Source organism: Clarias gariepinus, chromosome 10 (genome assembly GCF_024256425.1).
Source record: "Clarias gariepinus isolate MV-2021 ecotype Netherlands chromosome 10, CGAR_prim_01v2, whole genome shotgun sequence".
Lineage (NCBI taxonomy): Eukaryota > Metazoa > Chordata > Actinopteri > Siluriformes > Clariidae > Clarias > Clarias gariepinus.
In genome coordinates, this window is record NC_071109.1 from 16,275,001 (window position 1) to 16,302,572 (window position 27,572).

At 36.1% G+C, this 27,572-nt stretch overlaps 3 protein-coding genes across 5 annotated transcripts in view; 2 read left to right on the forward strand and 1 right to left on the reverse strand.

Annotated features, from left to right (window-relative positions):
- Nucleotides 1–7,192, forward strand: part of taf7 (TAF7 RNA polymerase II, TATA box binding protein (TBP)-associated factor) — a 27,121-nt gene extending 19,929 nt beyond the window's left edge. For both annotated transcript variants that reach the window (XM_053506191.1, XM_053506190.1), the window contains exons 11-13: nt 4,433–4,545; nt 6,475–6,534; nt 6,816–7,192. In XM_053506191.1, the coding sequence (XP_053362166.1) occupies nt 4,433–4,545; nt 6,475–6,534; nt 6,816–6,860 (218 nt within the window). In that variant the 3' untranslated portion in view covers nt 6,861–7,192. The remainder of the gene's footprint in view (nt 1–4,432; nt 4,546–6,474; nt 6,535–6,815) is intronic.
- A 2,016-nt stretch (nt 7,193–9,208) lies between these two features.
- Nucleotides 9,209–23,948, forward strand: LOC128532327 (aryl-hydrocarbon-interacting protein-like 1). 2 transcript variants are annotated; one of them, XM_053506584.1, is made up of 8 exons: nt 9,209–9,285; nt 12,832–13,011; nt 13,229–13,417; nt 13,690–13,866; nt 18,592–18,733; nt 19,993–20,510; nt 21,046–21,187; nt 21,699–23,948. In XM_053506584.1, exons 1-8 carry the CDS (start codon nt 9,268–9,270, stop codon nt 21,980–21,982), a joined length of 1,650 nt encoding a protein of 549 aa, XP_053362559.1. In that variant the 5' UTR covers nt 9,209–9,267; the 3' UTR covers nt 21,983–23,948. The 2 variants fall into 2 exon arrangements, with proteins under 2 accessions (XP_053362559.1, XP_053362558.1); XM_053506583.1 differs by lacking the exon at nt 9,209–9,285 and adding an exon at nt 12,103–12,269.
- Nucleotides 23,949–25,529: 1,581 nt separating this feature from the next.
- drp2 (dystrophin related protein 2) overlaps nt 25,530–27,572 on the reverse strand; it is a 205,699-nt gene continuing 203,656 nt past the window's right edge. Inside the window, exon 23 of the mRNA XM_053506582.1 lies at nt 25,530–26,931. The gene's annotated coding sequence lies outside the window, so the exon portion shown is untranslated. The remainder of the gene's footprint in view (nt 26,932–27,572) is intronic.

Consider the following 27,572-nt stretch of genomic DNA (forward strand, 5'->3'; position numbering starts at 1 on the left):
GCAGCGTAAAGACACAGGATAACTCCAGCTTTGTTTGTTTGTTTTTTCATTCTAGCTAAAATACAGGACAAATCGCGTTCCTCTTCACCTCAATACGTAATATTTTCTCTGAATACGGGACGATTGCGTTTTTTACGTTTGGCAACCCATACAAACTAACTAGTTACACTCTTAGTAACATCATAGCACCAGCATAGAAACTCTGTCATCATGCTAACTAGTACACAGTAGGAGTTATTGTAACTGACTGTAAAAAGTTAGCAAGCACAACGAAAATAAGCTACACTTACTTGGTTTATAAGTTTTTTTTATGGTTTTACTTGGTTTTACTTAGGCTACCTCAAGTTCAGTTCTGCCACATGGACCGGCGGCCGCCTCGGGTCTCTCCTCCTCCTGCCTCCCCTTTCCTTCTTCAACCTGCGCCTGCTGGCCTCCTACACTTGCTAATTTTACTGAAGTGGAAGCTCCACTATAGTCACCAAACAACTGTGATATTTTAGCACATTTGGCAGCATCTGCCTGAAGGGCTAGTTTCTTTTTGGCCCTAATTTTTTCGGCTCCTCCTGCTCCTTTGCGTTTTTTGTTCTCCATTTTTGTTCAGCAGTGATATGTGATTGCTGAGCCGTTGCAAGGGGGAGGGTGCATCTGACTTCCTCGGCTGTAATTGGTCCAGCCCAGAGTCGATCATGACCAATTGGCCAATCCGCCACCTTTAATTGTTTGTAACGTTACCAAAAAAAAAAAAAAAAACATCGGCGGCCGGCCCACAAAAGACGAAAATCACCATCGGCCCACCGGGCAAATGCCCGGTATGCCCTATGGCCAGTCCAGCCATGGTGAGGAGGAGGGAGGGGGCTACTCGGTAAAACGATTACTTACAATCCAAGGTTCCACCTTATTTTAAAACACCACAAAATTTATTAGGCCCATCTACATCAATTAGTATGTGAGAGGTACACATTTTTTTTTAAACAGTGTGTTAGATGCCTTGGGTCACCAATGAATAAACACAAAACAAATGAACAGTACATAAAGAAGTAATGAAAAAAAAAGTTTAACATTGTGATTTTTATAAATGGTCATTATAAGGCCCAAACTAATGTGAGGATAGTTTTACTTCATTACACAAAATGTAAGTGTGTATGCTTTACACCACTGCATCCGATGCTTTGCATTGCTCTCTATGTGCTGTTCTTGAGCTAATCTGAAGGCCACATGATGTTTGACTCTGTAGAAAGTTGGTGACCTCTGTGCACTATGCATTACAGCATTCAATGGACCCCACTCTGTGATTTTACATGGCCTACCACTTTGTGGCTGCGGTGCTGTCATTCCCAATTGTTTCCACTTTGTTAGAATATCACCAATAGTTACTCTAATAGACTCTAATATTAAGTAGCGAGAAAATTTCACAACTGGACTTATTGCACAGGTGGCATCCTTTCATAGCACCAGGCTGGAATTTACTGAGCTCCTGAGAGCAACCCATTCATTCACAAATGTTTAGGGAAACAGTGTCACAGGAAAATGTTGGAGGTTTTGCTATCAGTGTTCTCTGATTTTGTATCCAAAAATAATTATTGTGCTATCTTTTATGGTTATGGGTTTATTGACGCTAAATTTGATCGCCTGTGCTCCTGCTTAAAGGGTTAAGCAGGTTGTATTCAGTAGCCCAAAATAAGATGCCCACAATAGAAGCACAAGGCCGAACCGTAACGAGATGGTCTGCTCTACTAAGTTGAACTTTATATAACTGTTAATATATATATATATATATATATATATATATATATATATATATATATACAGTGGAACCTCGGATTACGAGCTTAATTCGTTCCGGAAGTGGGCTCGTATTCCAAAACACTCGTAAACCAAATTTAATTTTCCCATAGGAAATAATGGAAACTTAAATTAATCGTTCTACAGCCCCAAAAAATAAATACATAAATATAATTAATACAAAATATAAAGTAAAAATAAAACAAATTAACCTGTACTTTACCTTAAAAAAAAATGTAAAATTAAACCCCGACAGATAAGGGTTTTCGTTTGTGCATGCAGTGTGTATGTGTGTAAAATGTGCGCGCGCGCACACACGCACACACACATTAACGGATAGACCGTTTTTAAAACCATTTAAAAATTAGCAGGGAACATTCCTAGTCACACTCACGTGAGCGCATACTAACAGGATCACTACTGTAAGTAAAACAACAACAAAAAAACAAATTAAACAGCTCCTCACCTTTGAAAACAATCACGACAGAGAGAAGTTTGTGTGTTTATTTGGCAACCTGAGAGGAGGGGGGCTGAAGGGGGGCTCGCTCGCGTTTACGGCCCCTTTCTCTCAGGTTGCCAAACAAACACACAAACTCTCTGCCTTACACAGACACACACACACACACACACACACACACACACTCAAAAACACTGCAGGCACTAAGACCCAGCAGGGGAGACGATAGGTCTCGGCTTTACAGCTCCCCTTCTCTCAGGTTGCCAAATAAACACACAAACTCTTCTCTGCCGCGACTGTTTTCAAAGGTGAGGAGCTGTTTAATTTTTTTTGTTGTTGTTGTTTTACTTTACAGTAGTAATCCCGTTAGTATGCACTCATGCGAGTGTGACTAGCGATGTTCCTTGCTAATTTTTAAACGGTCTTAAAAACGGTCTCTCCGTTAATGTGTGTGTGTGTGTGTGTGTGTGTGTGTGTGTGTGTGTGTGTGTGTGTGTGTGTGTGTGTGTGTGTGCGCGCACATCCACATCTCTCTCACACACACACACACACACACACACACAGCGCGTGTGTGTATTCACCCAGCAGGAGAGACGATTACCTACAATTCTGCTGCAAGAGTTGTACGTCACTTGTGATGACGTAACGCTCGTTGTTGAAACAAGAAGCGCATGCGTGAAACATGATACTCGGTGCTCGTTAACTAAGACAATGCTCGTTTTTCAAGTAAAAATTCATTAAAAATTGTTGCTCGTCTTGCAAAACACTCGTAAGCCACGTTACAGGTTCCACTGTGTATATATATATATATATATATATATATATATATATATATTTTTTTTTTTTTTTTTCTTTTCATGTAATTATTTTTAATAGCTTTGGGTCCTTTGCCCGTGACCATCTCTTCCGCGCTTTCCCTGGTGCCCAAACAATCTATTTCACCTCAAATTTAATGGATCAAAGATTATAAATGGGCCAGGAAGCTTTTTCCAAGTCATTATAAATTACGCATTTTTTATTGATGTATGATCAAACTCACATTAGTTTACATTGACATACAATATTCTCAGAGTGAATTAATTTTTAAGTAATCTTCAAAGTGAGGTGTAAATAACTGTCATGATCCCTGCAGGAAAACTAGGAAAGATGGATAAAAGGTTGTGGTTAATGGGTTGTCCAGCTCACCATTGTTAGACCAAATGTTAAACCATGCAGCTTTTTAAATATCATTTCTAAACAGGAGAGAAAAAAAAACATGAATTTTATTAAAAGTATATGCAATTAAATGTCTATCTCCAAAGAATGAATGCAGGTCATAACAGGTTCCTCTACATATGGTGGATGTTTGTAATGACCTCATAAAACCCAATTTCAGATCCTGTATAGCCTATTTCACACAGCCTGCTTAAGGTGACAATACTGCACCATTATTGTGCTTTTGAGTATGAAATAAATAAATACGGAATCAGTGTTCATTGTTGTTACTCCTTTGAGCCAGAAATAGAGGTAGTGACGGGGTTCTCGATTTCACACACTCATCTCCGCCTTATTGTGAAATGTGGATCTGAAGGTTTTAGACGTGCGTAACCTGCCATCTGGGGTTAGCAGAGATAGCAGTTAGGAGCTAACCCACAGATATCTTGTATGGAGGAGATTAGATTATATACCCACTGCACTTGAATAGTGCAAAAACTGTAGTACCTCAAATACAATAAACCAAAGAATAAGCTAAGGCTGACTTAGCAAGTTTATTTTTTGGTTTGCAATAAACATATTTGTGTGTCACCAGTGTGTTTGACAGCATTGGGTTTATTTAACCTTAAGAGATGTAAGTAAGACATGAAAATAACCTTTTTCCGACAACTTCTATAATCTAACTCATAATTGATTACAGGACTTTGACTTTTGCGATTTTGCGTATGATTGGCTAGAGCTTGAGGGTGTGGCATAAGAGCCAATCCTTGACCACGAAGGCAGTCCTTGAAGGCAACAAGTTTTATTTACCTCATCAGTAGAAATTTAGTTTATTTGTAAAAGGGCCAGAACAATTTTTATTTTATATGATTCTTATAAATTTACCTTTTTTGTTATTTTTGTTCTTATAAATTTAACAAATGTGTTACTTATTCAACCATTTGAATTCTGCTTGACATCTTAGGAGAGATGACTTAACTTTTTGCCATTAATTTGCAGTGATGGAGTACCAGATGCAGATTAACAACCTCAAGGAGAAACTGCAGGAAACACGAGCACGCAAAAAGCAACAGGAGGACTTAATTATGAAAGTGGAGAATCAGGCCTTAAAGGTGAGGCTGCCACAAGAACCTTGCATGGTGGTTGCATTACTGTATTTTAAAATAGACAGATGCGTGTCAAGATTGTGCAATATAGAGTAAAATAAAATTCCAGTAATCACTTTGTCTTGGTTGTGCAGAAATTTTTTTAATTAACCCCCCCCACCTTCATAATAAAAAGTCACAGGTTTAAAAAAAAAAAAAAAAAAAAGATTCATAAGATCATATGGTTTTACGGTTGTTTAAATTTAACACTACTGTTGTTAACAAATAATAATAATAATAATGCTTGTTTTGTAAGTTCTACATTTTTGCGACAGCATTCCCATATTCCGTTACCAGGAAAATTTATATGTTTAAAAACAATGACTTAGGTTCTACATGACGCATTAAAAACCAAAATGCACAGTTTGATGTCCTCATAGACACACAATGGCAGGACTTCTGTATAAGCTTTTTTATTGTTTAATTTTTTTTATATAGTCATTGACTATTGCTGTGCCACTTGAGTTAGGGGTTTATGCAGAGCATTGTGAAACCATCAAAATGCCGTTCTTATTCTTTTTATGGCACTTTATTTTTCGTTATACTTACTGCCTCTCTGTACACCTCTCGTGGAAGCAGAATAAACTGGTACAGTAGTGGTAAAGCGAAAGGAACCTGTCCGGTACTAGTTAATCGATCATGTGATTGTGAGATATCTCTACACCTTGATTGAAATTCACATGTAGTAGATTAAGTTGAAGGCATACACCTATCTATAAAAGGCCATGCAATGGACAACGCATACTGTATCAGAGCAAAGGCCATGAGGTCAAAGGAACTACCTGCAGAGCTCTCTCAAATGCAAAATGTTTGGCACAGCCAGGACTCCAAGAACTGGTTGCCCAGCCAAACTGACCAATTGAAGAAGAAGGGCTTTAGTATGAGAGGTGACCACGGACATGATGGTCATTCTGACTGTATATTTTTAACTTCAGGGATCCTGTGTGGAAAGGGGACCAAGCTCCAGATGGAAAACCATCACTACAGCCCTCTGCCAATCTGGGCTTTATGGCAGAGTAGCAAGACTGAAGCCTCTCCTCAGTGCAAAAAAAAACAACACACCTGAAGGATTCCCAGACTGAAAAGAACAAGATTATCTGGTTTGATAAAACCACGATTGTTCGGTTTTAAACATTATGTCCGAAGCCACCGCTTATCCCCTGCTCACTATTATTTCAACAGTGTAGCATGTTGGTGCCAGCATCATGTTGTGGGGGTGTTGTTCTGCAGCAGGTATAGGTACAGGTATACCTATGATGAAAATTACAGGCCTCTTTCATCTTTTTAAGTGGGAGAACTTGCACAATTGGTGGCTGACAATTTTTTTTTTTTGCCTCACTGTATCTACTTGCTTGTTCAGTTCCTGATGCTGTCTTGCACCAATTCGCCGACCGGGGCCTCGCGTCACAAAGTAACTGGCTGTTGCAGTCAGAATAGATATAGTTGGTATTTGGTTGGTTCTGGTTCTGTCTGCATGGGTTCTTCCCTGAGGGCGGACTTCAGCCGATGCACAGACAGTATTGCATCTCGTCTCAGAGGTGGTAGCTCGGAGGGGTTCTTTCTGGATGTTTTGTTTTCTCTTGTCCCAGAGCTTCCGTCATGTCCCACAGGGAGATTGGAAGCTTGGGGCATACGCATGGATTTTCTTTCCTCTCTTAAGTGGGAGCGCAAAACCTAGTCAATTTACCACTCTCTTTGTGACTTTGGAAGCTGTTAGTAAGTCCAGCTGAAGACAATGGGTGAAGCCACTAAGTTATACAGGCAGTCGAGTTGGGCCAGTGTTTATACAAAACTATATACCACAGACCCGCACATCCACACAGATGTTTTTTTACACTGTTAATCGATTTGTCAAACATTTTGCTATTTGTTCTCTCTTTTTGCTTTCTGTTGCAGACCCGGTTTCAAGCTCTACTTAATGACTTTATCCATCAAGAAGAACGTGAAATGGAAAAGGTACAATGCTAGCCTAAAGCCTACACAATGTACAATATATTCAATTGGTAGTTATTCATCATAGATGGAACTTATTTATTTGGTTTGAGTAAATGAGATGAACACATTTATTTCATGCTCATCAACCCTCATCAGCATAATGGCCACTGGGGTTTATTTGTGTGAATGTACCAGTTGACAAATGTTATAATTTTAGAAGTCTTGTCAATCTTTGATGGCTAGCTGTGTTGCTGTAAATCTGGGCTAAGCAGATAATCATCTTTTCTTTCCACTCTCAACAGCTAACTTCCCTGCAAGAGCAGCTGGACTCACTGATCGAGAAATGACCTACAGAGGGCAGTGCAATCTCAACTTACCGCTGAATAAACAGTGCTATAAATGTTAATTAATGGATTTAGTCTTGTGCTGTTAAATGTTAATCTAGACTTGGACTGTGGTATTTTGTTAATATTATTATGGACTGTCTTTTGGACTTCATAAAATGTTAATGTTTTTGTTTTTAAGGATAAAATGGTAAATGCTTTGGTGGTATTTAAAAAAAATCTTAGAATGAGGGTGTCCAGTCAATAAGGATCAATGTGCAGTAAGTATCTACTGGTTATGTAATCTTTCCTATTTCCTATTAGTCTCTAGTCTAGTAAAACCTGCCTATTTTCTATTCTGGTCTTGTTTATTTCCAGCACCTTGTCAAGAACGCAACTGCTTGTTTCCATCATTGCTGATATTTGCTTGCATGTAGTCTTGCTGAAAGACAGGAATTCAGATCCTACCTTGTTGACAAACAGTATTTTATTAGCAAGCACAGGTCACAGATGATGACTGTTTAAAAAATAATCCACAGGGTTTAATTATCATTTATTATTGACATGTCTCATTATTGTTCACCTTCATTTTTTTTAAAGATGACCCAAAAATGTTTGCAGATCATAATGTTAAAACTGCAAGCTGGTGGGGTTAAAGGTTAATCTTAAAAGCGTGGTGATCTTTATTAATGAAAACTTTTTATTCTTTTATATTATTATCCATCTGTATTTCCAGCTGTCGTAAAACCAGTATGACGTTATGGTCTTCATTGAATTACAACTTAATGTCAGCAGTCATTGCTGTAAGGGGAAGATGTGTGTGTTTTTCATCATTTTAAAATTATTGTTACAGCCATAACAAATTTCTTCAAATACTTCTAAAAATGTTTACTATATTCTAATTATATGACCGCATATATAGTTATTTGTCATTTTCCAATAAAAGTAATTTTTGTTTTTTTTGGTGATAATAAAAGAAAGGATGGAGGAAAAGATTTGGTTGGGCTAAGCATGTTTATCTTGAACATCTATAAATAATTTTAATTATTTATCACTAATGATGTTTACAGTAAAACCTTGGATTGCACCAAGTAACTTGGTCTGTGCAAGACGAGCAACAAAAAAAAAAAGAATTTTAATGTGATGAACGAGCAAGGTCTAGAAATGCAAGTAGTCTACGTACACTTTATCTGCAGAGCTTCATGACCACCGCAAACAGTTCTCTTTCTGCTGTTAGATTGTGCGTCTGCAGGATTGTGGGTAATCTTTTTCCATGCTCGGTCTCAGTGCACGCATCACACGTAAAGTCCAAGCGTATATTGTTTATAAAGCATTGTGACCATGGGTGTGTGCGTGCAAATAAAGCATTTTTTGTGGCCATTTTTTTTGTAGTGACTTCTTTAGTAACTGTACTGCAGAAGCAGGTCTGTAAAGAAAAAGGTTAAAAAGGCTGAAGCAGTACAAGCGATGTCACATTTCCACGAAATCCTCAAAAGTGTCAAAGATATTCCTTGTTAAAGTTGCACAAAAAAAAAACAGATCCAATGAGCCAACAGAGACTCTTCTCTCTAATCTTACACAGTTAATTTGTTTTAATTTTTAATTTATTTGTATAAATTTTTATGTTAATATTTTTAGGTTGTGAAAAGAATTATGAGTTTCCATATTTTTTTATGTGAATAATTCACTTTGATAAACAATTGCTTTGGATTACAAGCATGATCATGGACTGATCTATGCACAAATCCAAGGTTTAACCTCATTTCTTTTTTCAGAGGTGGATAATAACATGTAAGAATGCTATTAATTGATTTTACTCTGCTTTTTACATTCATACCCACTACGCTGATCACCAAATTCCAGGGCCTGGGACTCAGCCCTTCAACTTTTTGACCTGCTTCCATCCAGCTTCTTTGCACAACCATGACAATGCTAAACTACAATACACCATTAAGCCACTTATGCCTTATTACCTGTCATACATACACAAAATAATACATGTCACATCTCATATGTCTGTATATATAAATTTTCTGAGTGTATTTATGATATACTGTATGTGTGTAAACTGATATACAGTATAAAGAATATCTAGTGGAACCTTGGATTGCAAGTAACTTGGTCTGTAAGTGTTTGCAAGGCGTGCAAAGTTTTTAAATAAATTATAAACGAGCAAGGGCTTGATAGACGAGTGGTACACATGTGCTTTGCTGAGCGTCACATGATCACAACTAAGCCAATCGTTTCTTATCTCTTTCTCACTCGCTGCAGGATTGTGGGTAATCTTTTTCCATGCTCAGTCTCAGTGCGCATGCGTCACTTGTATAGACAACATCCGTAAATTAATTTTTTTGTGTCCAAGCGTAGTCAGTTCTTAACTAACTGTACAGTCAACAACGGCCTCCAGGAAGAGAAACAGGCTGTAGCAGGGATGAATCTGTTTAAGGGAGTAAGTCCGTCTTAGCGTGTATAAGCAAGAGCAAGTTTCATTAGACACAGGTTCCTTGTTAAAGATCCAGAGTCTCTCTCTGTCAGAAAGCAGTGTTTCTGTTAGTGTGTGAAATTATGTGTGTGTAATTGATCATAAACCTTGTGAATAACTGTTTTTCCGTTTTGCAGTGCAGAAAGATAGATTTATTTTTTTCAGCAACCGATACCACTTTTTTGGCCTAAGAAATTATATCTACGGTAGTATAACAGTGCCAAAAAGCTAAATTCGTGAACAGGAAAAAAATAAAACTTGTCAGAATAGTTTTTTTTTTTCTGAATTGCAATTTTATCTGAATGGGAAAAAAAAAATCAGACCCCCTCTGCCCTCTTCACCTGTCTGAGTCATCCTGCATCCTCCTGGCCTCGGCTAATGCAGACAGCTGTACTTTGAGCAGTTGTGACTGAAGTCGTTTAATAATTCAGAACTGGAATTTTCTACAGTTTTGTACATGAGCCTCCAAGTTCAAAGTTGAACTGGACTCCATATTAAACATGTCTTCTGTTTAAAAATTCCAGCAGCCTTACACACAGTATGAGTTTCAAACAATTTCTGCTATCCGTTAACATCCAAATGAGGATGGGTTCCTTCTTGAGTCTGGTTACTCTTAAGGTTTCTTCTTCTTGCCATCTCAGGGAGTTTTTCCTTGCCACCGTTGCGCTCAGCTTGCTCATCAGGAACAATTTGATCATTTTAATTCATATACATTTCTCACATTTTATATACATTTCCATAATTTTCTTTTTATTCTGTAAAGCTGCTTTGTGACAATATCTATTGTTAAACCTGTTATACAAATTAAATGCGCTACTTGCACACCTACTTCCGCGTTCTTTTCAATAGGGCTCAGTCAGTTCCGGTATACGGCCGTAATCATTCCAGGCAAAAAGCACTGGTAAAGCGCCAGTTACTAACTTTTTACGTGCCTCTGGTGTTTGCGGTTCAATAATCTGATCACTGCTAAAATGTTTACTGCAAACATTTCCTCCAAACTCCAAAACAATGGCCAACAAACTGGAACTCAGTGAGCCCTATTACTTTAAAGCGGAAGTATGTAACGAGTCTGCATAGCAAGTGCAAGTAGTCACCAATTTGCATGTATGTATGTAATTTGTAGTGTATGTAAGTAATTTGTAGTGATCAGTGTCGTTCAGCTCATCTGGTGGTGGTGGTAATGTTATGGCTGGTTTATCACATGACCATCATTCATAACACATATTTACATAAAATAAGTGTAAAAACATTAAAATGTCAATTTTTTTTACTTTTCTTTATAAAGGCATGTGTACACTACATTCCAAATGTTTAGAAAATGGCCAAACATATCCATATTTTTGGTATTTTAAAATTGGCCTATTAAAAAGTCTTATCCGTCAATGACCCAAATAGAGCTTGTAAAGTGATAGAGAGCAGCCCTGTAACAGACAAGAGTCTTATGAGTAGTATATATAGATTACACATTGTAAATACTACCCTGTACTGTGTTCTGTAAATGTACAGTCATGCTGAACATGTAGCTCTTGTAGGTGTTTTTTCAGCTCCTCTACTTCATTAGAAAGTTTTTCTATTTTAGCACATGCCAGGTCTAATAATGAAGGCTTAGGAGTGGTACAGTAATCATGATACATTGTTACATCCATGGGTATGGGTTCAACAGATACCACTCACTGGACCACGATGCTTTAACGGCGTAATCATTCCAGATAAAAAAAGCACTGGTACAGCGCCAGTTACTAACTTTTTTCGTGCCTCTGGTGTTTGCGGTTCAATAATCTGATCACTGCTAAAATGTTTACTGCAAACCTTAGAATTGCTTGTAGGACAAAAATCGTCTTGGCGTATGTTCACAAGCCACAGTTTTCTAAGGTCCACATTTAAAGTTCCGTTGAACTTCGCAGAAGATGTACACAGCGGAACACAACAATTTACGTTGTATACCTTCTGCTGTCTCTGAAATCTATCAACACATTTTTTCTGAACATTTCCTCCAAACTCCAAAACAATGGCCGACAAACTGGAACTCAGTGAGTCCTATTACTTCAAAGCGGAAGTATGTAACGAGTCTGCGTGCAAGTAGTCACCAATTTGCATGTATGTATGTAATTTGTAGTGTATGTAAGTAATTTGTAGTGATCAATGTCGTTCAGCTCATCTGGTGGTGGTGGTGATGTTATGGCTGATTTATCACATAACTTCATCATACATAACACATAATTACATTATTGGAATATAAAGGGACAGTGCAGAGTGTAAGTGGTTGTCAGTAAAAGCAATAGCAATTTTATTTAACACTACAACAGTTAGCTGACTCCACTGCAGTGCCAATTTCCATTTGTTTTTCAGGTGTTAATTTTGAATTGTACACTGACAAGGACATAATAAAGTGTACAACTATGAACTAATAAGCATAAACATTTTGACAGCATCCTCATTACAAACATAACCATCCGAAGTTACCTTTATAGATTTTTCTGTGATTCTGTTTTTCTGTTGTTACTTAATGATAAACATACAAATTAAATTTTACAGTTAATTTTGTAGAATTTTTGTCATTTAAAAAGAAATTAACCTCCTGAATTCTGAGTTCAAGCTTTTGGTCATCCGGGCCTCTACTTGTTCCTGAGGATTACAGTTAAATCTTAGAGGATTATCTTAGGCAGATTATAGTGCCTATGCTTGACCAGCTAATCTAGCCATCTGTCAGAAGGCAGCTTGCTTTTTTTTTGGCTTGTTTTATTCCCTGAATGCTAATTACCAGAGTGCAGGGGACTTCGCAAAGACACCTACAGCACACTTCTTCAGACTCTCACATTAGGTGCTTTTCAGAGTCAGTTTAAAATAATCTAAAAATGGAGAAAACAGATTTATTTAACCATCCTGGGGTGAAAAAGACTATTCTGTATGGTGGACAGGGTCCTCTACCCCATTTTCCAAACGGTACTAAGGTAGGACATCATCTTGATTAAAGAAAACACTAGCAATAAATGCCTTTTATGAGAATTTTTCTTTGGATGAGTTCATGTATTACAGCTAACGTTATTGCAGATATTTTTACTGGAGAATTAAATTGCTGCTTAGGTTTTATTTAGTGGCACAATTCCCTTTGCTCATAAATCAATAATCACAAAAAACTTGAGTTTCTGTCTCAGTTATCTTAGTTGCTATCTATAAAAGGCGTTGTTCTTTTTTTTTTTCGCTTGGTTCAGCTATCTGGCCTCAGGTTTGAAAATTTTTTTATGCATTTACTCAAGCATTGCTCATGACATTGCTTACATCAATCTCCTGTGTGCTCTTATTCTGTCAAGGTACCTCAATCTCTACACAGTTTAGACAGACAACAAATTAAAATGAGTCATTTCAGAGGGGGCTTTACTGGACCAAAAATATGTATTGATGCGATCAGTTTAAGAATACAGTGTGGGAACAATAAGGCTGAGAAACAACATGCTTACTTGTCTGTCCTAATCAAAACTGTTCCCCTTTCTGTCTTTCTCCTATTGCACAAAGTTGGTGTTTCATTTCCAGACACTACTGGACAATTTTGAGAGGACAGTGATCGATGACAGTCGCAGAAACAAGCAGCCTACAGAGATTTTTGTGGGGAAAATGTTCAAGATGGAGTTGTGGGAGGTGCTGTTAACTTCTATGAGGGTTGGTGAGGTGGCAGAGTTCTGGTGTGATGCTATTGTAAGTGCAGAAACTCCAAGCAAACCAACCTTTTAACTTTTTATCTTTCTGTCCATCCTACATTGCATGTTTCATTGTAAATGAATTACTATGGTCCCCTTAACTTTCTAAAATATTTTCTGTTCTCTACCTATTTCTAGACACATATGGTTAAAGACAGAGAAAACATTGATTGTTATGTTAAAATACCAATTTTTTTTTTATATATCTTACACAGCACACGGGTCTTTATCCCCTGGTTGCTAAAGGGATGCGTTTGGCTGCACAGGGCAAAGATCCACTGGAAGGCCAGAAGCATATGTGTGGTATGGGCAATGTATACACGTACCATTCCACAGGCTTTCCTGAGCTTGATGATCTGATGAGGGAGCCACAGCCTCTAATGTTCATCATGGAGCTTATCTCGGTAAGATTCCAAACAAACATGCACACATGTACACACACTTTAAAGTTACAACCTAGAGGTGCAAGTTGTTCCTTTACCCACAACAGATTTCTTTCTGATGCACAAACTATTCAAGGACAAGCACAGCAGAATATTAGGCAATCATGCAAAAAACACTGGAGAGAAAAGCTGTTTCCAATATTTAACTAAGCACAACAGGCATTGTTACTCTCATGCTTTCTCTTTCTTTTTCCCCATTGTCTGTTGCCTCTGCCCTGTCTGTTCTTGCTTAGGTAGGTGAGCCATTCTCCTACTTTCGTGAGTCTTGGCTCATGGAGAAGGATGAGAAGATGCAGCTTGTCCCTATCCTTCACCGCCAAGGCAACAGTCTTGTGCGGGAGAAATGCTACCATGAAGCATCTGAGAAATACAAGGAGGCCGTGTTACTGTTACGCACTGTCCAATCAAGGGTAAGGTGACCATGAGATCCATGAGACCATGAGACCATGAGGACTTGTGAAAATATAAATTTATTTTATTATTTATATTTAGATAATGAAGTCTTAAACCGGATGACATGGGTAAATGTGCTGTGAAACTCTGCTAGCTGGGACTCTAGAAAGTCTAGCTTTAATAACCTAACTAACCGAGTCAAAAGGTAGCATAGCCACCTTAGGTTTCTGGTTTGGAGTGAGCCCTAAACATCAGAAGACTATTGCTCATTTGTAAACAAATAATGTGTACATTTGATCACAGCTCAGATGTGGATCATGACAAATAAGTCTGTAAAAACCAATTTTAATTCGGTAAAAAAAAAGTCATGACAAGTCTGTAAAAACCTATTTTACTTCAGTAAAAAGTATTTTTTTGTGATTCACTGTTTTCTACATAAAATCATATGTAGACAGATATGGCTTTAGCTAGGCCTCAGAATGGCATATTTGGCTCCTATTACTAATGTCTGACATGCATCTACAGTATGCCACCAATACATTATCATTTAATTGAAAATGCCCACAAGACAATGTTTGAACGAAAGTACATATATGTCTGATCCAGTGTTTAAAGTTACACTGGCAAAATTTAGCGCAGACAGTGTTTGTTAACTGGTAATATGACATCGAGACATCCGCATTTACTGTAGTTCTAAATTCTCACCAGGTGATGTTTGGACAATGAATTAAAGCTACTACTATGAAAAAAAAAAAAAAAGGAAATTGCAAAATTTTTCCCCTAGAACTTTATATTCTATACTTTTCAAATCTTTCTTTCGATTGTGTAAAGTTGCTTTGCGACAATGACAATTGTTAAAAGTGCTAAACAAATAAATTGAATTGAATATACTTTTCTCATCCTTAATGTTGGTCGGCCTCACTTCCCCTTGAGACACTTATATCAGCATACAAAATTTTAATTTTGGACTAAATGCCAACAAAAAGAACTGCCGCTCTAACCATTTCCAAAGGCAAGTACGAAGGAGAGGTCAGCTTTCTTACAGTATGTTGTTTCATGCTGTTGTACCTTAGTGGCAACGCTGAGACTTCAGCTTATACTCCACGCATCAGAATTTTAAAGTTGACACACAAATGCAAAGATTGAGCATAACTAGACTTGTGTAGCATCTGCATTCTTGTACCTTCATGAACCATATTTCATATTTCCCTTATTCTATGTTAAGAGCTTTAGTCTTTGGATATTTGATTATTATTTAGATTGGATGGGACAACCAGCAGGTGCAGTATTCTACATACTGCTCACAAAGCAAACACAAAGCATATATCTCAAAAATCCAAGCTTAATGTGGCTAAAGAACACAGTTAAAACAATAAAAGTTAAGGTGGTGAAATAACTTAGAATTTGTTTCTTAAAGTAATTGTAAATCACTTCTTAAAGGATTAGTTTGGTAAAGTGCTCAAAGTGCTGCACAGGTACTGTGGCGTGAGACCATTTGGTGCTTTATAGGTCAGCAGTAGTATTTTAAAATCAATGCAAAATTTCAATTTTTGAGGCATTACAATAATCCAACCTAGAGGTGATGAAAGCATTAACTAATTTTTCTGCATAGTTTAGTTACAATATATTCCTTATCTTGGTAATATTTCTGAGATAAAAGAATTCTCTCCTTGTAATATTATCTACATGAGCTTTAGATGAAAGATTGCTCATTGCAGGCTGTTATTAATCTATAATCACCCCAAGGTCTTTTAATGTTGTACTTGATGAAACAGAAAGACCATCTAGAGTTACTGTGTTATCAGACTGCTTGCTTTTAGCTGCATGTGGTCCTAGTACCAGTAATTGTACCAGTGTTTTGTCAGGATTACTGTAAGTAGAAGAAGATTAATTAGCATCCAGTCTCTTAATCACACATCTTCACACATTGCTTAACTTTATTTTCTCATCTGGCTTTGCTGAGAGATATAACTTGATGTCTTCAGCATAACAGTGGAAACTAATACCATGCTTACGAATTATGTTGCCCAGAGGAAGTATATAAAGAGGTACTTTACAAACTTCACTTGGATGAGAACATGCAGAATAGTCACCATTTAACTCTACAAACTAATAAGTCAAATAGGATCTGAGCCAGGAGAGGGCTGTTCTCTTAATTCCTACTACATTTTCTAAACTGTGAAGGAGAATACTATGATCAATGATGCCAAAAGCTGCATTAAGGTCAAGTAACACAGGCAAAGAGACGCAATGCTGATCAGAGGCCAATAGGAGGTCAACTTCTATTATAACATGTTCTACAGTCTCTGTGCTGTAATGTGAAAAGGAAGGTTTCATATCGGTCTGTAGTCGTACAGCTGATAGGGCCAAGATTTTTTAATTAGTGGTTTAATAATAATTAATAATTTAAAAGATTTTTTAATTACATATATATATATATATATATATATTTATATGTATATATATATATATATATATATATATGTATATATATATATATATACATATATATATATAGGTCCTTCTCAAAAAATTAGCATATTGTGATAAAGTTCATTATTTTCTGTAATGTACTGATAAACATTAGACTTTTATATATTTTAGATTCATTACACACAACTGAAGTAGTTTAAGCCTTTTATTGTTTTAATATTGATGACTTTGGCATACAGCTCATGAAAACCCAAAATTCCTATCTCAAATAATTAGCATATTTCATCCGACCAATAAAAGAAAAGTGTTTTTAATACAAAAAAAGTCAACCTTCAAATAATTATGTTCAGTTATGCACTCAATACCTAGTTGGGAATCCTTTTGCAGAAATGACTGCTTCAATGCGGCGTGGCATGGAGGCAATCAGCCTGTGGCACTGCTGAGGTGTTATGGAGGCCCAGGATGCTTCGATAGCGGCCTTAAGCTCATCCAGAGTGTTGGGTCTTGCGTCTCTCAACTTTCTTTTCACAATATCCCACAGATTCTCCATGGGGTTCAGGTCAGGAGAGTTGGCAGGCCAATTGAGCACAGTAAAATTTGCTTTCATCCGAAAAAAGGACTTTGGACCACTGAGCAACAGTCCAGTGTTGCTTCTCTGTAGCCCAGGTCAGGCGCTTCTGCCGCTGTTTCTGGTTCAAAAGTGGCTTGACCTGGGGAATGTGGCACCTGTAGCCCATTTCCTGCACACGCCTGTACACGGTGGCTCTGGATGTTTCTACTCCAGACTCAGTCCACTGCTTCCGCAGGTCCCCCAAGGTCTGGAATCGGTCCTTCTCCACAATCTTCTTCAGGGTCTGGTCACCTCTTCTCGTTGTGCAGCGTTTTCTGCCACACTTTTTCCTTCCCACAGACTTCCCACTGAGGTGCCTTGATACAGCGCTCTGGGAACAGCTTATTCGTTCAGAAATTTCTTTCTGTGTCTTACCCTCTTGCTTGAGGGTGTCAATGATGGCCTTCTGGACAGCAGTCAGGTCGGCAGTCTTACCCATGATTGCAGTTTTGAGTGATAAACCAGGCTGGGAGTTTTTAAAAGCCTCAGGAATCTTTTGCAGGTGTTTAGAGTTAATTAGTTGATTCAGATGATTAGGTTAATAGCTCGTTTAGAGAACCTTTTCATGATAAGCTAATTTTTTGAGATAGGAATTTTGGGTTTTCATGAGCTGTATGCCAAAATCATTAATATTAAAATTATTAAAAGGCTTGAACTACTTCAGTTGCGTGTAATGAATCTAAAATATATGAAAGTATAATGTTTATCAGTACATTACAGAAAATAATGAACTTTATCATAATATGCAATTTTTTTTAGAAGGACCTGTATACATCCACTTCTGAATTGATACTGAACAAGGAAGTGGAACCAACCAGTGTAAAGGATGATCTGTAAGGAAGTGTGAATTGGATAGCCTCAGCTTTGATTTATCATATAAACATCATCTGGTGACCATTTTTTATTTAATGCTGATTTCTCTGTGACAGATTCCCAATTAGCAAACTCTACATGCAACAACAGTTCTTTTAAAAAATAATATTTAAAGGATCTTTTACAAACTCTATTTAGACAATTACCATAGTTAGTACAATTACTATTTTTGAAATTTCTATTATTTTTTAATAGTATTTAATTTTTACTCTGTATTTTTTTTTACTCTGAATGAAGCCTTCTTTCTTGAAATAAGTAAATGGAGAGCATGACTTTTGTGCCATGAAATGCGAACAAACTAAGAAATGAGCTTATTTACATTTACAATTTCACATTTGAGAATTCTTCTCAAATATGTTCTGTCCCTGGTAATGGTAAAACAATAAAATAAAATTTATCTAATACATTGACTATACAGTTCACTTTTTGTAAAAGAAAATTTATATAACTCTTCCCAGTCAGCTGGCTACCATGTTCCAGCTCTAGTTAAAGCTAGACTATATTACCTTCGATCTCAATGTGCACTAAAACAAACATACTTCGCCAAAGTTACAACTGCTGGTTGGCTTTTTACTCTTTCGCTTGTCATGGTTCATGTGCTTTCTATTTCCCACTTCTGCAGTTAATGCTCAATGGAAGAGTTGAACGTAACCTAATCTTACAGAAGAGTGGGGGAATGTTTTAAATTGAGAAAGTCAATCTCTTTACCACATCTTCTCACACTTAGTAATTGAAATGCTTTTAGGGTGTTTTATTTAATAACCTTAGACCTAAAACATTACTCATCCTTATGTCTGCAGCTGAGGTTATATGGTGTTCTTTACAGGAAATGCCTGGAGATGAGGACTATATTAAGCTGAGCAAGCTTATTATTCCTTTGGTGCTCAACTACTGCCAATGCATGCTAGAGCTAGAAGAATACTATGAAGTAATAAAGCACACCACAGAACTAATAGAGAAGCATAAAGGTAAGCCTTAAAACTGAGGAAAGTCAAAAAGCTTTTGTGACTTTACAAAAACTCTGCAGTAATGCACTTTCTTCTACAATCCAATACAATGTTAATTTCAGTTGTTCAATGATAAATTAACCATGTTTGAACCAACATACACAAGCTTTGCTGAATGCAGAATATTATATAATGCTGCCTAATATTGTAGTAGCTGTAGTGGGCCCAACTCTTGTAATGAGCCTTTACTATAGCAGGTCATTCATTAGTGTCACACTAGTTGTAAGATGTGAACTAGTTGTATATGTTCCTTATCTATTTAAACAGATTCTCTCTGATTATATCTTATTGCATCTCTCTTCAATTCTTTAATTCATCTACTTAAAAATTTAGCTTTTTGCATAGCAGGTGCAGCATCTATTACCAGAGGCTAAGAACAAGGTGTGTTTAAAAGTAGGGAAAATGAAGGCCATACAGATAAACAAGATCAATCAAAGCAGGAATTAAAAAAAGAGTATTGTGTGGAAGCCTACTTAGCCATAAAGCCATAAAGATGTGTGTACTGTTCCTGTGGAATAAAGTGACACATCTATACATCATCTTTTATACATATAATATAACTGTAATGTTTGCGTGTCTGTACATTAAAGATACTTGCCGTATTCTGCAATATTCTGGGGGGAACAAGATAAGTAGAACACACCAATATGTTTTTTGGAATTTTTGTCTGTCTGTTTGTTTGTTTGCACACGAATCACATAAAAACTACAGAACACATTTTAATGGGGTTTTCACATGTGTATTTGGCCAAGCTTAAGGTAACATTTAGGCTTTGTTTTATCTCAATCCCACAGAAAGGGAAATTATGCTAACTTGAGATTTAAATGGAAAATGCAAACAGATGGTGCTGTAAATTTTTAATACATTATTATGAGTGTGCAATTGAAATCTCTCAATTGCACACAATCTGATCTCTCACCTTGATTCCATGAACATCAAGATAACATAAAAATGTTTAGTTCAACAGGTGGCCTTGTACATTTATTTAAACATCCTTATGAGTGTGCAATTAAATTCCACCAGAAAATCATGGGCAGATTAGGATTAGGTCCTGTGGTATAATTCTTTCATGTTTTGAATGCTACTGTATATCTACAAAATAACGATATTTAACTGAAAGAAGTTCATTTGTTTATTATAATTATTTATAATTTCTTTGCCAAAATTATAATTTGTTTTGATTTTACTGTATATGCACTTTTTTTCATTCTGCATGCCAGACTGTGTAAAGGCTTTCTACAAACGTGCCAAAGCTTATGCTGCTGTTTGGAGTGAGAAGGAAGCCAAAAGGGACTTTTTGATGGTGGCCAACCTGGACATAACTCTGGCTAGGCTGGTTCAGAAAGAGCTGAAGCTTCTTTCAGAAAGAATGAAGAAGAAATACTGGAAGGATAAACATACATACTGGAACATATTTGAAAAGTCAAAGAGGAATGAGGATGAGACGAAAACTGTGAATTGGAATGAGAATTTGCAGTTTTCTCAGTCAAAGGTTAAAAAGGAACAGGAGTGTGAGAGTACAGGAACAAAGACACAAAGCAGGCAATTGGAAGGGCAAAAATCAGAAGTTGATCAGAAAATTGCTGCTCACACTGAAGATATGAATTGGCAACAGTTGTTACGTATGATTATGCTGCTCCAGGATGAAGGGATGTTTAATATTAAAGAGCAGCATTTTGCTGTGGCCATGAAGAAATTTAAAAATGCCCTGGAGTATGTAGACTATATTCAAAGCAAGGTAAGAATGCTAATACTGTAGGTAAGAATCTACTTCTATCCACAGCCAATTTATTTAAGCAAAATATAAGAATATAGCAAAAACATAATGAACTCTGTAAGGAAGTGCATGTATATTTAGCAATGTGTCTGATTCTTTGTGTGTAGAAACTAAACTACACTTCATGGTAAAACAAGGTTCACACATTAATAGATAGACAATAAATATTTCTCTGGACACTATGCATGATGGGTGCATAACTTCCCTTTTTACCCTGACATGCCTATTGCTCTGGAATAGCGTAAGGTCCATATGGAAATGCTCTACCTTCACCGTTAAACATAGTTGAGATTTCTTCTGTAAATATTTTACAATGCAACTTCACAATATATGTCTTTCAACGCAAATATTAAAATAATACGAAGGTACCCACCACATCAATTAGGGTTAAATGATTAATAATTGTTGCCAACTAAGATGATCAGCATAGTAATTATCAAGTAAAGGTCTCTTAAGTATTTGCTTATTTAAATCTAAATAGCAACTTTTTGGTCAGGCAGTGTATAATGAAGAGGACTGGGAATCCCTGGAAAAAGTGCGCCTGCCACTTACCCTCAACTTAAGCCAGTGCAATTTGGAGCTTGGGAAATACCAAGAAGTGGTCAGACTCAACAGCCAACTACTAAAAAATCAACCAGGTAAATTCACACTCACAGCTAAACCTCTGACATGTACTCACATTGAGACAAGCTGCAGTACAAGTCAAATATAGCAACCAAGTAAAAAGGCAACAATACGATAGACCTCTTTGTGGATTACAAGATAAAGCTCTGCCCCTATGACGCACATCATGTCTAGAGTGATGCAATAGTGCTTCTGAGCGAAGGGGTACTGTATGTCTTATATTGAAATATATCATTTAAGGTATCAAAGAACTGGGGTTACAGTCAGAATTTAATGTTATTTGTCTGGGGCAATATGGGGTAAATCATCTTTCTTCGTCAATCTTTTTGTCATCTTAATTTCATGTTTCATTTTTCAGTTCTTCTATCAAAGGAAGTTTAAATCATTGTTATACTGAATATTGTATCAGATGCCCTATGTTATTATAATTTTTTTTTTTGCCTGAATTATTTATTTTACACGAACTAAACATAGGTGTTCTTTTTAATCCTTCCTATTTGTCTCATTCTCCTTTTTCTCCCAAAGACAACCTAAAAGCCATCTATCAGCGTGCTCGTGCCTATTCAGCCCTGTACAATGAAGACAAAGCCAGACAGGATTTCTTTAGAGCAGAGCGCCTTGACCCCAAGCTCAAGCCCATTGTCAATCAGGAACTAAAAAAGCTAGGTGAAAATCTCCGGGCTAAGCATGTAAGTGAGAACAAAAATTACTGGGCCCACAGCCAAGAGAAGTGGGAACAGAAGGCCCAGGCCAAGAAAGGAAAGAAAAAGTATTTGCAATTGGCTGACAAGAAAAAAGTCACAGAATAGATCTACGAGGAAGAACAAGAAATGAAGATAGCAAAGGACAAAAGAACTTAGCCATACAGAAAATGAAGCAACACAAGATATGAAGACAAACATCTTAAATGAAGAGCACACACGCTTTCTGCCTTTTAAAGAGGGGAATGTTGAGCCTGTAGATAAATATTAGGAATACTCAAGCACAGAAAATGTTGGTTATAAAAAATACTTAAGGTTGGATACAATTAGTCAGATCAAGGAAGACTCACAAATCTACCACAAAAGGCTGTTTAAAAAACTGTTGAAAACACAGGGGCTACAAAGACTCAACAAATGGCACTGATGAACACGGATATTTAAGCTACGTGTGATCTATCACAGTGTTACGGTTTTAGGCAACACTTTGATACATCTGAATGCCGTGAAACCCGGGAAAGGAAAATAACACAGCAAGCACATACAGTAGAGAAAAAAACTATTTCTTAAATATTGGAGGTCCTACCACAGTTGTAGAAATGGAAATTAATAAATTGGTGATCCCTAGTTGGACTACAGAGGTTCCTAGATTGATGGATGGTGTCTAGATGGATCCTCCAAAGCCAAAGCATAATCTGAACATTGTGTACAGAAATTCTAACAAACCGAAAAAAAAAAGAAAAACTGTTAAAAAATTTATTTATAGACATCAGTCATGTAAGAAGACACAGAAATCATTATGTATAAGAAATACAAGTTTATTTCACTGTAATCAATGTGTAGAAAGCAGCCATTAATCCACTCACTTTTTAAAAGTTTTTTTTTCTGTTTATTATTTACTTTTTTCACAAACTGTATTATATAAATTAATTAAAGGGGAAATGGACAGAGAATAAATTATGTAAAATGTCTTTAAGTTTTTTTTAAGCAATGGGTAATTTGAAGGGATTGAGTATAAACAAACTGGAGAAAACTGACAGTGGAGTTATGAAGTTACATACCTGCATGAGACGATATTAGATTTTTTTAAGCAAAACAAAACCAGATTGTTTTGCAGAACAACAGGTCTTTATCTTAATAAACAAATGCATTTTCATTAGTGTAGATAAAAATGGCAGGGCCAATCTTAGCCATACTGTAGCATGTAAAACCACGCATCAACATGAATCTGCACCACATAACAAATAAAATTAAATGAATAAACTTGAAAGAAAATGGGTTTAAGTTATAATCATACTAAATAAATCAGACAAAAAATATGTACAGTAAATTCAACAATGCATAGCAAGATTTTTTAAATTAAGTTTTTGCTACTATGCCAGGTCTGAAAACTTTAACATTTGTGTATGCATGGTGTTCCCAGTGCCAGAATGCTTCAGTATATTAAATGACTTATGGATTTTCCTTTCATATATATGCTTTTCTTGTATATGCCACATGACATATGAATAACAAGACTAGAATTATTATGCTTTTTTAACTTTAAGTCTTAATGCGATAAAAAGGTATCCCAGCTGGATGCAGCAGTTGTTAATTTTAATACAACAGTCATGCCAGCTAAGCAGTGACTAGTGGTTTTGGGCAAGGAGGTGCACACTCTTAGTTGTCTCCTCACATTATACTCCACACTATGTGCATATCCTTTTTTTTTATGAATGACAAACTGCTTTTCCAGAGAGCAACTGGCAGTAGCAGGTCTTATAGGACAATCCCCTTAGCAACTTTATTCAAACAATTAATGTACTGTATGTCCATGTCAAATGCAAACCTTCCTGTTTATGAAAAGGCTTGAGTGCAGTGAAGTGGGATTTAAAGTTATATACTGTACATGCTCTGTAAGCCAGGTTTTAGGGTGATGTTTGTCCAAGGACGGGTAATGAAATTTTAGAAAGCAGTGCTTTGTCACATGAAGCAGTATTCACATGAAAAAGAAATTAAATTAATCTCTGTTCTCCTGTCTTCCTCTCAGTAGCAAACTCTACAGTACTGTTATAAAAACAAAACAAAAAACAGAAAACTTGTTTCTTTCAACTGTCATCTCATTCCTTCTCCTTTTGCAGTATTTTACCACGGCAACCTTTTAGCATCTTCCAATAATCTATTAAATAAGGAAGTCCCTTATCAGTGGAACCTATCTATGCCTTTAAGCGTATACAATTATCCTGTATTATGCACTCCAGGTGCATTATCCACAAGCAGAATTGGAATATTTTAAATGGTGCTAAAAGTCCATATCTGAGATTTATTTTCTTGAAATCAATTCACACAAAATTGCTGAGGGTAACTTAATACTGTATTACATTCTTAAGCTAATAATAAAAATAGGGGTGATCCTATGCTTGTTGCTCCCAAATCAGTTAGATTGTGTTAAAATTCTCATCTACAGGTAAATAACTATTCACTTGTCTTGAATTGTTGATATTTTGTTTAAACATATTTCTTTTTTTCTATAATTTAATTTAAAAATGAAACTCATATATTTTAGATTTATTACATGTAAAAACCTTTCAGGTCTATTCTTAGCTGTGATGATTGTGACTTTAAGAAATGACTTTGAGATGATTGAGAAAACCAAAACTCAATATCCCAAAATATTAGAATATTTTATTTTAAGGAGAGGCGCATAATACACGTTGCCTAAAATTCATTGTTTACACACTTGGTAATGATTCGGGGTGCCATGTAATCTGCTGGTGTTGGTCCATTGTGATTTATGGAATCATGAAAGTATTTTAGGCATAAATACATTTCTAGAATTTTCTTTTTATTTATTTAAATAAAAATCAATTTTTTATGATCTTAGGTAACAATATAATAGTCTGGATTTTTTGGATTTTATTTCACAAGCCATAAGCTGTAATGATCAAAATGTAAAAAATATAAGGCTTGAAATATTTTACTTTACATGTAATGAATATAGAATACATGAGAATTTTACTTTTAAATTAAATTACAAAAGAACATTGACTTTTTTACAATATTAACATTTTTTGATATGCATTATATTTGCTCTTTTTGAAAAAATCAGACTGCTGGAGCTAAGGTGTAGAAGTTTCTTCTATGCCAGTGGCTCCCAATAAATTCAATTTTCAAGCAAAAGGATACATAACCCACTGCTACTCCTCAGCATTAGCAAAATGAACTATCGATATTGTGTGCGATGAATGTATATGACCAATAAATGTATATATCATCAGGAAATATGACATCAATTAATTCTATTGTGAGGTTTTTAAGCTTTTTTGGTCAAAATTATAGTTGCCATCTTTGAGTTTGTGCAAATTTAAAGCTGGTCTGCACAGTAGAGACCTTAAATCCACAGCATTGGGAGTAGATATGGCTAGGTGGATAGTGCATCTGCTTCTCGCCCACTATACATTTCTTCTGGCCAGTAGCATACCCACTGAGAGCTTTCCCTGAAGTGCAACATACAATGGCACGTTGAACACCATCTCAATGTGGTAAGTACAGCATTGGTAATTAATAAATATTTAAAATGCAAACTGTAGTGATATAATTTGTGCAATGTTAATTCAAGTAATGCACATATAAATATTTTGACAAACAGTGATCATCATTTACACTCAACACAGTTGGTGTTTGTGAGTGAATTTCTTCATTTATTTTTTGAAAAAAAAACAACAACAACCTGTTACTTGTTAAATATTGCGCAGACACTACAATAATTTACCAATCTGACTGGTTTTACCAAAGGAATTTTACTATTTTATATAAGTTTTATTTTAAAGTTTTTTAAAAATTATCTGCCAACCAAACAATATTAGTTTAAGCTTGAAATATGTAAATATGATTAACACAAATAGGTTATTAAACATTAACTGCCTTTATAATGTTATTTTTGGTTTATTGCAATCTTATAATAAAAGTTTAATTTAGCTGTTAAATACCTTTTTTTTTATTATCAATTATTACTGATACACCCTATCAGTGCAGCAAGCCACAAGTTTCTCATATGGTAGATTGTTGGATTCAAAGTATGTGCCAATCACTGTAAAAATATATATGCCACTATTTGTTGCTTTCAGAGTGGTTGACACAAGAAAGTCCTGTTTCAAATAATTGTCATTAATGTACTGTATGTAAACAAAGAGCACAGATGTGTCTTCCACAGTTGTGGTCTCGTACAGTTGAATAGCTAAAGAGACTGAAATGGGACTGTCTTTATTTTCCAACTGGGGGCCACCAACAAACTTTGCAATCTGGTGGCATGCGGCTTTTTAGGATTTTGATATCACAGGAACTCAAATGATGCTTCTGAAGCCCTGTGTAAAATGCTACCTGCTATTTGCTTTTGTCTGTGAGTCAATTCTAGCTGTCTTTTCTTTTTCTTCTCTGTGTTTTGTTTACCAATATCTTTTCATTTTCCTAGGCTTAATGCTAACAAGTATAATACAGTATCTTGCTGCACAATATGCATACTCTCCAAGACTTGTGACACCCTTTAGTGAAACCTAGCATAAATGGGCGAAGGGGAGATGTCAGAACACAGGTGGTATTTTATATTAAAATTTTAAACCTATATGGGAAAAAGCCATAGCTCCCACTTGTTCTAGACAGCAGATGTTATCCATGACCTGGACAGCTTGCATACATGTGTGTGTTTCAATTTTAGTGTTATGTGAACAAGAAATTAACAGAAAATAGTGACCAGTTTAAATAAAGGAAACAAAGAAAGCAAAGTACCTGGCATTGGAATATAAGTTACACTCTTCTTTGTATGTCGTTGATGGTGAGGTCATTGTGCTGTACTAGAAATGCCATTGACACCTGCTGCTACTATAAGTAGCTTGTTAACACAGTGATCAGGTGTTGGCCTTGAACCACAAGAATTTAGAGAATCACTTAGACATGTTGCAGCTTTCTTTGTGGAGCTTCAGCTGGAGATCAGAAAATGTGTCCTCAAAATCTGCTGTACAAATCTCGTGTTTTCTGCCTTGGTTGTTCTGGACCCAGTCCAGGTTAGGTGAGGAATATACAATCTAGAAAGTACAAAAGAATAAAGATATTTTAACATGCATGTAGGTTACTAAAGCTAAAACAACCCCTTTAAACCATTACCACTCATTTTCAATTTTTTTTAACATACTCTATTCTAAATGTCATTGTTTTCTGATTATTTTTACCAAAATGCCTTTATACAGCTCTGATGTGTATGTATATGCATATGTATTTATATAGCTGTGTTGAATTCTGAAAACTGACAGTATGTACTAATTTAATTAAGCCAATTAAATTGACTCTTCATGCTCCCAGAACCCAATCTTGCACTTTGAGTCCAGTGAATTTTGTCACTGCCATCCCGAAATATGCAATTGCCATCAGAAAGAAAAATGTATTGATGAGATGAACTGGTCATTTAGTCCATTCAGCTGACTTCATTTCATATTGAAAGCTACTGTTTTTTTTTTTTTTTTTTATAATGCCAACTTGATCACAGTCATGGACCACAAGTCTTCTGTAAGATGCGTGGTTGATCACTATCCTTACAAAGTTAATATTATATTGGATGGTTAATCCTTGATGCAGATTAATAATTTGACTTTTCTGAAATGCAGTAAAATCTTTTCCACTGTTATTGAATATTGCTTCTGACATGCAAACTTTAATAAAAGTGAACTTT

Bases quoted from the DNA above. Each gene is read 5' to 3' on its own strand.
- LOC128532327 (XM_053506583.1), top strand. From the start codon at position 12,174: ATGGAGAAAACAGATTTATTTAACCATCCTGGGGTGAAAAAGACTATT. The intron at 13,418-13,689 runs GTAAGATTCCAA...GTTCTTGCTTAG, and splicing joins TCATCATGGAGCTTATCTCG to GTAGGTGAGCCATTCTCCTA. The intron at 21,188-21,698 runs GTAAATTCACAC...TTTCTCCCAAAG, and splicing joins ACTACTAAAAAATCAACCAG to ACAACCTAAAAGCCATCTAT.